The following is a 10,746-nucleotide window of genomic DNA, read 5'->3' as shown; positions in this document are numbered from 1 at the left end:
ATGTAGCAGCGATAGTTACCAGCTTTTATAAACAAATGGACCTTACCAAACTCTTACCACCAATCTCTGATGCTTAAAGGGGTTCTCCCGATGTTGAAAAAAATGCCTGCTTTCTTCCAAATACAGGGCCACACCTGTCCATGGCTTGTGCAGGTATTGCAGCTCAGCTGCATAGAAATGAATGAAGCTTAGTTGCAATACCACACACTACCCATGGTCAGGTGTGGCGCTGTTTCTAGAAGAAAACAGCCATGTTTTTCAACATTGGGAGAAGCCCTTTAAAGTGAAGATGACTGTGTGTGACCAGCTCCTGCACAGCCAAGATGTGCAAGTAAGGCAATAATAAATTTTTTAAAAAATGTTGACTTTATTTTTATTATCGCAAGCCGTCCATGATGCATCCGCTTTCCTTATATGCTCTTCTATAATCTCACATTTACAATCAGACCACAGTACTCCTGAGATTAGCTTCGGCTATTTCTTTAGCACAAGACCCAAAAGTTGTATAGAAATAACATGATAATAAGTTGAAAGGTAAAATTCACATAATTCAGCTTTGATTATGCAGTGTGAAGGGGCCTGTGACACCGCACTATGACCAGGTGCTTAACGTCCATCCACTTGTCCTTCATTGTTAATGTGGACACAGTAAAAAGAATCACAGTGAAGAATGATCAAAAAGAAGGGCACAGATGACAATGTTCGCTTATTCCTATGTGAGATATGATGTCATTTTACTTCCAGTTATTCAAAGCAAAATGTTTAAATAACAATATTATGATCCAACTCTAGATCCCGAAGTTAAGCCGTCAAGTACAGGGCATCCAGCTGCAGACAGAGGATACGCCATACCATGATGTCCAGTGTTAACACATAATGCCATGATAATGAGTCAAGACTTGTGCTGTGTGACCCTAAAGTTCAGTCTTCAGCTTGTGCATTAAGTCCTGCTGGTCTATTTTCTCGTTGAGTCCAAACCATCGGTTGAAAGCCAAAAGAGCCACATTCTTTGCTGCGACCGCGCTCATCTCCGCAGAGCTAGCAGCCCACTCTACTCCGCTAAGATAATAGAGACCATCGTGAAGAATAATAGGGGGTAATGACTTAGAAGAACCAGCAGCAGCATAGCTGGGGAAGGCTTGCCACTCGATCACCTGGACGGAGTAGTAAGACTTAAACAGTGTCTTTAGCTCCTTTCTGTCTAGTGGCCTCTGAGATAGCACTCGCCACACAGCCGCTTCCTGTGGAGGCTTGCGTCGGAAGCCAACCGATACGTTTACCGGGCACAGACTTTCCAGACTATGGAATATAGCATCTGGTGTGTCCATAGAGAGGATACTTGAAAAAGGAAAAAGTTTAGGATCTACAAAACCAAAGTAGGAAGAATTGAGGTAGCCATGGACAATAGAAGTGACTACCCGGTGGTAAGGACCCATAGGCTCTGGAAGTGAAGGCTGGAGGTTCAGAAAAGTGATGGGGTACCCAGCTTTGTGCAAAGGAGCAGCCAAAATCACCAAATCATAGAAATCAGAGCCAAGAGTTCCCTCCTGCTCATAGTGAACTTCATACAGGTGCTTCTTCTCTGTAAAGAAATCAGACAGAAGGAATGGCGCTGTGCAAAATATGTTACAGTAGAGCAACCATGCATTTATCATCTTCAGCTATTACAAATCATTTTTACCTGCATTATATACTTTATATTACATTATAGTCATGAAGTCTTGACTTTTCCTGCAACATTTAATAATACACTAACTTATATATGAACTGAACTGAAGAATCCTGGTGAAGTAGGACCTCAGTTTTATATGTCAGTGCTGGATGTAGCAATGAAACTGATTACACTATTGCAATTTACTGTCAACATGGAGCACACAGACAGTACATTGAGACAAGGCTGTGGCTCCCTCTGGTGGAGAATATATAGTAATACATAAGAAGAATTTCTCTTATAACATGTAATTCACAGGACTTGAATACCATAGCAATTATACAGAAATGACACTATAGCAATTAATTGACAATACATAGGTCTTGTAAAACTTCGTTATAAGACATCTCCAGAATTTGTTAAAAGCAGATACCTGTATTATGTAAAGACACAGCAGTCACTCTAGCATGGATCACGTTAGCTTTCGTCAGCTTCAGCAAACCGGAACAGACAAGTTTATTACCACCTTCTATAGACCACATGTTTCCCTGAGCTCCAGCTAAAGACATAGCTCCTAAGAGAGAAAAATTATAGACATATAATAGAATGAGGGATTCACTAAATATTGTAGCTGCAGGAACAGCTACAAGACAATTGTAAAGATAGGTCCACGCCGTCATTACGGAGGAACTGTGTCTCTAAGGCCCTATTCCCACGGCCATAATTGTCTACAGCACCAGATACAGTGGCCGGGCTGCTAAAACATAGGAGCGCGTGGCTTTCTCTGGAGAGGGGAGGAGTGAGGAGTGCTCACTCCCCCTCCCTTCTCCACACGGGTATGTACTACACATGGGATCCGGGTCAGGCGAGCACACAGCCAAGTGAATAAGACCTTAGGTTGAGAAGACTATCAGTTGTGAAAGCTTTGCACTCAGGTCAACGATCATTTACATTATCTATATTGTTACAATGTTGTCACCACCACTATGTACCTGTAGCCTCACAGCACAGGAGACCATTGATAATGATAATGAACAAGCAGAAGAAAGTGGTCAGATGTGCCACCTATTTAAAGCAGAATTTTCCTTCTGAAGAAAAAACCCTACAAAATTCTGCTCCAGGTGTCCCAAGTATTTTACCCCTCAGTACCCATTTAGTTCCTTTATTGTCCATACTAACCATCTTTTTCAACTCTGGTACTCGGGGGGCAAGCACATGCTGCTGACCAGAGTTTGAGCACGGACAGGCTTGTATCATGTACAAAAAAATAGAGAAAATGTGAAGATTTATTTGATGACCAGCAAAGTTTCGGTATTATAACTTTCGCAAGTTAGAGAAAAATGTGATACCGAAACGTCCCCCCCTCCCCCCTCATCCATCATACCTCTTATCCATCTATTGGGCCTTCTACCTATACAGGCAATCCCCGGGTTACGTACAAGATAGGGTCTGTAAGTTTGTTCTTAAGTCGAATTTGTATGTAAGTCGGAACTGTATACTTTAGAATTGTAAACCCAGCCACAATTTTTTGGGTCTCTGTGACATAAGAACCAGGATTAAAGGAAACCTACCATTTAGAATGGCAGGGGTAAGCTGTAAGTACCGAGCACCAGCTCAGGGTGAGCTGTAAGTACCGAGCACCAGCTTTCGTTAGTGTTATAAACCACGGTATCGCGGTTTTAACACTTTTTAAACTTTAGAGCAGGAGAGGCTTCAGCGCTGCGCGCGACCGTGCGCGCGCAACGTCTCCGCTATTTCCTATGTAGGCGCACGCAGCGCCGAAGCCTGTTCTGGTCTAGAGTTTAAAAAGTGTTAAAACCGCGATACCGCAGTTTATAACACTAACGAAAGTAAGTACCGGCACCAGCTCACCCTGAGCTGGTGCTCGGTACTTACAGCTTACCCCTGCCATTCTAAATGGTAGGTTTCCTTTAACACTAAAGCTAAATTGCAGACATCATTTAGAACTGTTACCGCTGTTTATTGTAGCCTACAACTAAAGTATAGTAAATTACCAAATTCCAGGGGTCCGTTTGTAACTAGGGGTCGTCTGTAAGTCAGGTGTTCTTAAGTAGGGGACCGCCTATATATCTGTCATACCTCCTATCTAACCATCTACCATAGCTTGGAGGAGATTTCTCAGAGCTTGTATTATTGTCTTTATATGCAGACACGTAGAGCTTGATCATAAGCGTTGAATATGCAATCGGGCAAGCCCCATACTCGCAGCATTTGTATTACGTTCCAAAACACAACATAAACGCTGTGTGTGAATGAGGCCTCAGCAGCATCATATGTATGTGGTAAATCTGCAACTTAATACAGTAGCATAGGTTGAGGGAATGTGTACACAACACATTTAAAAGGGGATAAACATATGTATGTACATACAGCACACACATGTGCAGATCATAACACATACAGATAGACATATATACAGCACACATTAAACAGAAGACGCAATGTACACATTTTATAATAGTCCTGGACACTTACAAGTTATCCTGACCTGCATCACTGCACATGATACACAGTAAGAAGTACAGAGCACATTATTACTGTAACCCTCTCAGTGCTTGCTGTGAGCAGAAGTGAGGAGAATCAGCAGGGCAGAGCAGTACTGCACAGTGGAGAGAGGGGGCACGGCTGAGGTGTTCACTCAGTCTTCATCACTGAGAAGACGGAGAGAGAATAACACCGGCCATTTGAGAGATCACTGTAATATACTTCATTAACTAAAATCTACCAAAAAAAACAAAACAAAACAAAAACCATGTATAGTCCATGTGCTGTCCATCAGGAAGCTTGACACACAAGGACCACCTTGTGGCTGCTAATTATGCATGCCCCCCGCACCTCCCTGTCCCATGCTGTTAGAGGGAGGTGACGTCACGCGAGTGGTGTGAATTCATATCTCCTGCATGATAGATGCCTCCCTCTCCTATGGTGGAGTGGTAGGTGACGTCACGAAAGGGGGGTGTGCAAAATTAGCAACCCAGAGCGTCAGACATAGGTCAGGCATAAGTTTCTTTTCTAGGTAATTCCAGTGTGTCAAGATAAGCGAAGGACAAGAGGAGTGTATGTGAGTATCCGTACATGTTTTTTTTAAATGGTAGATTTCCTTTAAGTAAAGCAGCTTCGCTTTACCTTGTTTCTGCTTCTTTCTCCTATAGTGAGCAGTGTATCTGAAAGCCCTCTGAGATCTGTCCACTTTAGACAGATAGGCAGGCAAATTACTTACTCTTTCCATACCTACAGAATATTTCCCTCAGCTCTCTAAAGAGATAAGACACTTTACACTTTAAGAGTAAAGTGTTCATTAAGGAACATTATTAGGTTCCTTAAAACTGATTTACACAAACTACTGCTTAAATAAGGAAGAAAGGAAGGGGAAAAAGAAAGGCAGAGGAACATATTTCTTTAACAAAGTATATTCCAAAATTTACTATTAGCATCTGCACTATTCACTTATAAAATTTAGTAGAAAATTTAGTTACAGATTGCAGATGAGCCTGAGGGGCTCCTGGCTTCATAAGCACCTTTGGGGCCTGAAGCCCCTCAGGTTTCACTTGTATATAGTCTTTCATCCTGGTGATAGAAGCCCCTTAAGGTGCAAATTTGCAAGCTGCTTTCTATGAATCCATTTCTTCTACCAGGCACTGATTTTTGAGAAAAGCAGGTGTAGCTCAAACATCACACCTATAAGCCACCAATAAAAAAAAACCTTCACTTTTGCATCACTGAAACTTTGAGTCAATAACTAACTGCTATTTCTCCCCAACTGGCAGTAGATTGACTGGTTATTAAAAGTTTATGGGTGCAGCTTCAAATTAGCAAAACGCACATAAAGTTTTTGAAGTGTCAAACTAGTTAATATTTCTTCAAGCATAAAAAGTCAATAAGGCATAAAAACATCTCCATACAAGATGCAGATCAAAATTACAATTACAGTAAAGGAGATAAAGTATGTAAAATATTGTGATATAGTTATGGGTCTGGTGGGTGAGTAGTATTCAGGGAAAATTGGAAAAAAAGATATACTTCTCTTCCTAGACATCTGAGGATATATATTAGATGTAATACAGCTATACCCATTTCGTTCCAAATTTTATGAAGGGAAGCAAAATGATACATTACCAACAAATCCTGGGATTGAGACGGATTGTCCATAGCTGGCTTTCATTACAGCGCTGATCACATCATCAATGAATCGCTGAGACACCCCAATACCTTGCAGAGATTCCCCAACCGACTTCTGCGTCATATTAACAAAATGATCCCCTCCCAATGAACGGAGAAGCCCTTCTATTGTTGAGAAAGCGTATTCATGAGCCTGATATTTATATATCCTGTAAAAGAAAGACATTATTTATACATGCCATGACCATTATCTGCAAAAAGGTAAAAACATTCCGAACAAGGTGTTCAACAACAGGAACAGAGACCAGCCCCCCCCCCCCCCAAGACAAATGACCCCCATGGATCCTAATACTTTAGCATACACTATTTTTATCTATTTTGTGAGCAAGGCTTGCCCATTAAAATTAATGAGGGGGCAGATACATATACACGATCTGTATGTGGTATGAACCTGGTGCTAGGTTAAGGATGTAGCTTAAAAAGTTATTTTAAACTACAGATACACATAGGTTAGGTGTGGAGTAGCGGACTGTTCTTTATCTGCTTTTAAAGCAGTTTGCGATTGGTCATTTAATACTTTCTCTACCCTTTATAAATTTGACATTTTGAGGTTACAAGAACGCAATACAGTATTACAGAATTACAAATTGTTTCTACAAAATAGACTCCGGCTACCTGCAGATGACATGCGGGAGCTCATAGAAGTAAATCTGGATGTCTGCTAGCTGTAGAAAATACAGCTAGTACATGCCTCATTTCCACATCATGTGCAAGGGGCCTCACACAGCAAACAACAGACATATGCAGAGAAAATATTTTACAAAAAACTTACCTCATAAACTTTTCCATGACTTCCTCCACCCACATCTGCAGTCTCAAGAAACTGATTCCATAGTGCCACCAGAGCCGGAAAAGATTTAGCAGGTACCAGTCTGTTTCCTCCAGAACCAAATTCTCTCCATTGAAAATTGCGCTCTTGCCTGCCACCTCTTTACGATGCTTTAACCCTTAAAGTAGAAGAAAAAAATGTGAATACAGTAAAATAAGTATTTAGTCAGCCACTAAATGTGCAAGTTCTCCAATTGAAAAAGATGAGAAAAGTCTAATATGTACATCATAGGTATAAAATGAGAAAACAAATCCAGAAAATCACATTGTCTGATTTTGAAAGGATTTATTTGCAAATTATCGTAGAAAATAAGTATTTGGTTAATAACAAAAGTCCATCTCAATACTTTGTTATATACTGTATGTATTGTTGGCAATGAGGTCAAAGTTTTCTGTCCTTACAAGTCTTCACGAGGTTGGCGCACACTGTTGCTGGTATGTTGGCTCATTCCTTCATGCAGATCTCCTCTAGAGCATTGATGTTTTGGAGCTATCATTAGAAAACCTTTGGAGGGCAAGGAAAGTCTATGCCGTTGAGACCTGGAGAATGGCTAGGCCACTCCAGGACCTTGAAATGATTCTTTGGAGTCATGCCAAATTGATTGGGGTCCAAATTCCAAAGACATCCTCTGAGCTGTTTCTAGTGGTCTGTAGAATAGGTCAGTATATTGAGAATATGTTTAACAACTTAACATTGTGGGTGCTAAAATTAGGACCTGCCACTCCATTAGATATTGCAGAGCACTTCAGAGCTCTAATGGCACTTTCATTCATGTTCTATGACCGTTCCGGTGATAACTGAGAATTGTACTCAACAATTTCTGACACTCCTTGAGTATTGAATGGATCGGCAGGACACATGCTGGAGTTCAATCAGTTCCCATGATCGTGTGGATCCCAACAGTCAAACCCCTACAGATCAGATTGTTATCTTTTGGAAAGGGGATACCATCAAACTTGGTACATCCACTTTAATCAAAAAGAGTATTCTACACCTGCCCCTCTGTTCCAGTACAAGATAAGCCAACAGTGTCTGGTAAATGTCAATCCTGATACAGGTGACAAGGCCAATGTCACATTTCTAGAGTATCAAACATTAGATGCGAGAGTATGTATACAAGGACTTACCCAAGAGTTTGACAAAATCTTGCATGTGCAGGTTTAATGAGTGCATTGATGGGCTGCCACACTCGTACTGTTGACTATTCACAGTAAGGGTGGCCAGTCGCCCACCAACACGATCAGCCTCATATACATCAATCTGCACTTGAGGTCCAAATTGCTGCTGAAGAAAGTATGTGACTGCTGAGCCCCCAATTCCAGCACCAATAACCGCTGCAAAACATAAAAAGAAATGTACACAATGTAAGAATAACCCTCTGAAAAACATAATGGATCACAATAAAAAATGATAATCATGACATAAATTGCTTTTCCACATGATATACAACTGTCATTTTTAGTTACTAGGCCCTTTCTAGAATGAATCCCTATGATTACAGTATAAACAAAGAGTTAATCACAAAGCACACAAAACACACTCAAATGGTGCACATTTCTGAATAAAGACACATACAGTTCACCATTACAGGAGATTTTAGAAAGGTTTTCGGTTTGACATTTTTTAATTTGACCCATATTCCAGAAATATGCCTTAGGACACTAATAAAATTTAAGATTTTTTCTGTTTTCATCTATACCTGCTACCTGGTGTACTGTGGTGCGCTTACATACAGGCACCAAAACACTTTTTATATTTTTCCATATTCCAGAAAACCTGTTTAATTTGATTATTTGCTAAGTGGCTTGACTTTTTAAAAATTTTATTTTAGATGAATTAGAACTAGAAATAAATTTCTACGAAGGAGGATATAGATTTGGACTCTAAGCATACTGTGTACAAGGAAATTCACAGCAAAATCCTTGGAGAATTTACATGTGTAACATGCGGATCCACACTATATTTCAAAATATACTAAAAATCTGTGTATATGTATAGCCTACATACTACAACCCTTTACGTGATAAAGAGTCTGAAACCAAGTGGAAAGACACATGCTGGCTGCTATATAGACATATCATCATGCTGTATACAGCGGATTCTATAATAGCATGAGTGTAAAAACAAGCACAACAACATGATGGTCTGTGATGGTGACATAAGCATCAATGTGAATACATTATCCGCTACCAATTGAAGAGAAGCCCAATTAAAGACAATATCAATTGTCATTACAACATGATCATCTTCTGTAGGGATAAATATATGCATGTACCACATATAACAGTGCAACCTGTGCATTCATATGTCACTTAGGGATAAATATATGCATGTACCACATATACCAGTGCAACCTGTGTATTCATATGTCACTTAGGGATAGATATTTGCATGTAGCACATATACCAGTTCATCCATATGCAACCCGGCTATCTATTTGTGCACGTACCACATACATCTATATGTAACCCAGCTATGGATGTGGTCATGTACCAAATATCCCATATACATCCATATGCAACCCAGCTATGTATGTGTGTGTGTACCTCATATACCAGTGCACCATATGTAACCCGGCTATGTATGTGTGCACGTACCACATACATCCATATGTAACCCAGCTATGGATGTGTGTATGTACCACATATACCAGTGCACCATATGTAACCTGGCTATGTATATGTGTATGTACCCGCTATGGATGTGTGCATGTACCACATATACTATATACACCCATATGTAACCCGGCTATGGATGTGTGTATGTACCACATATACCAGTGCACCATATGTAACCTGGCTATGTATGTGGGTATGTAGCCACTATGGATGTGTTCATGTACCACGTATACCATATACATCCATATGTAACCCTGCTATGGATGTGTGTATGTACCTGCTATGGATGTGTGCATGTACCACGTATACCATATACATCCATATGTAACCCTGCTTTGGATGTGTGTATGTACCACATATACCATATACATCCATATGTAACCCGGCTATGGATGTGTGTATGTACCACATATACCATATACACCCATATGTAACCCGGCTATGGATGTGTGTATGTACCACATATACCATATACATCCATATGTAACCCGGCTATGGATGTGGGTATGTAGCCACTATGGATGTGTTCATGTACCACGTATACCATATACATCCATATGTAACCCTGCTATGGATGTGTGTATGTACCTGCTATGGATATGTGCATGTACCACGTATACCATATACATCCATATGTAACCCTGCTATGGATGTGTGTATGTACCACATATACCATATACATCCATATGTAACCCGGCTATGGATGTGTGTATGTACCACATATACCATATACACCCATATGTAACCCGGCTATGGATGTGTGTATGTACCACATATACCATATACATCCATATTTAATCCGGCTATGTATGTGGGTATGTAGCCACTATGGATGTGTTCATGTACCACGTATACCATATACATCCATATGTAACCCTGCTATGGATGTGTTTATGTACCTGCTATGGATGTGTGCATGTGACACGTATACCATATACATCCATATGTAACCCGGCTATGGATGTGTGTATGTACCACATATACCATATACATCCATATGTAACCCAGCTATATATGTGTGCATGTACCACATATGGATGCACATACAGGTGCACGCCGAAGCTCCGCCCCCTGTACATATTACCTATTCTGCCAGGCGGGTCTGGGGGTCCTGGCTGTCCGGTGCAGAGCTGGGGGACCAGAGCTACCAGCAGCAGAAGAGGAGCCATTCTGAAGATGTGGAGAGAAGAGGGCAAAATCGCCCTGTGCCCCATCCGGCCAATCAGAGAGCAGACAGACTGAGAAGAGTCACACTGGAACGAGGCTCGGAACGCAAGCTGATGAACTGCGCATGCGTACTACATCTCTAGTATCGCGCTGCGTACTGCGGAATTGCCTCGTAGTCTGGTGTTGCAATGATTCTTATTAGATCTCTATGGGATGACAAAGAACGTGGAGAATATTTTAAAAAGCTGCACGATTAGTTCTTCGCAAATGGCACGTAGCAT

The 10,746-nt window shown here is 40.8% G+C and overlaps 1 protein-coding gene across 1 annotated transcript; it reads right to left on the bottom strand.

The window, feature by feature from the left end:
• Positions 1-329: 329 nt before the first annotated feature.
• On the bottom strand, positions 330-10,542 carry PCYOX1L (prenylcysteine oxidase 1 like). Its single transcript, XM_072146200.1, has 6 exons — positions 10,383-10,542; positions 7,808-8,014; positions 6,624-6,798; positions 5,789-6,000; positions 2,085-2,225; positions 330-1,582 (listed from the first exon to the last, which is right to left on the bottom strand). Exons 1-6 carry the CDS (start codon positions 10,510-10,512, stop codon positions 915-917), a joined length of 1,533 nt encoding a protein of 510 aa, XP_072002301.1. The 5' UTR covers positions 10,513-10,542; the 3' UTR covers positions 330-914.
• Positions 10,543-10,746: the final 204 nt, after the last annotated feature.

Source organism: Engystomops pustulosus, chromosome 4 (assembly GCF_040894005.1).
Source record: "Engystomops pustulosus chromosome 4, aEngPut4.maternal, whole genome shotgun sequence".
Lineage (NCBI taxonomy): Eukaryota > Metazoa > Chordata > Amphibia > Anura > Leptodactylidae > Engystomops > Engystomops pustulosus.
Note: the sequence above shows the minus strand (reverse complement) of the source record. Positions and strands in the feature narration are given on the sequence as shown.

Bases quoted from the DNA above. Each gene is read 5' to 3' on its own strand.
- PCYOX1L (XM_072146200.1), bottom strand. From the start codon at position 10,512: ATGGGGCACAGGGCGATTTTGCCCTCTTCTCTCCACATCTTCAGAATG. The intron at 6,799-7,807 runs GTAAGTCCTTGT...TTCTACTTTAAG, and splicing joins AGATTTTGTCAAACTCTTGG to GGTTAAAGCATCGTAAAGAG. The intron at 1,583-2,084 runs GTATCTGCTTTT...ATTTCTTTACAG, and splicing joins TGTGTCTTTACATAATACAG to AGAAGAAGCACCTGTATGAA.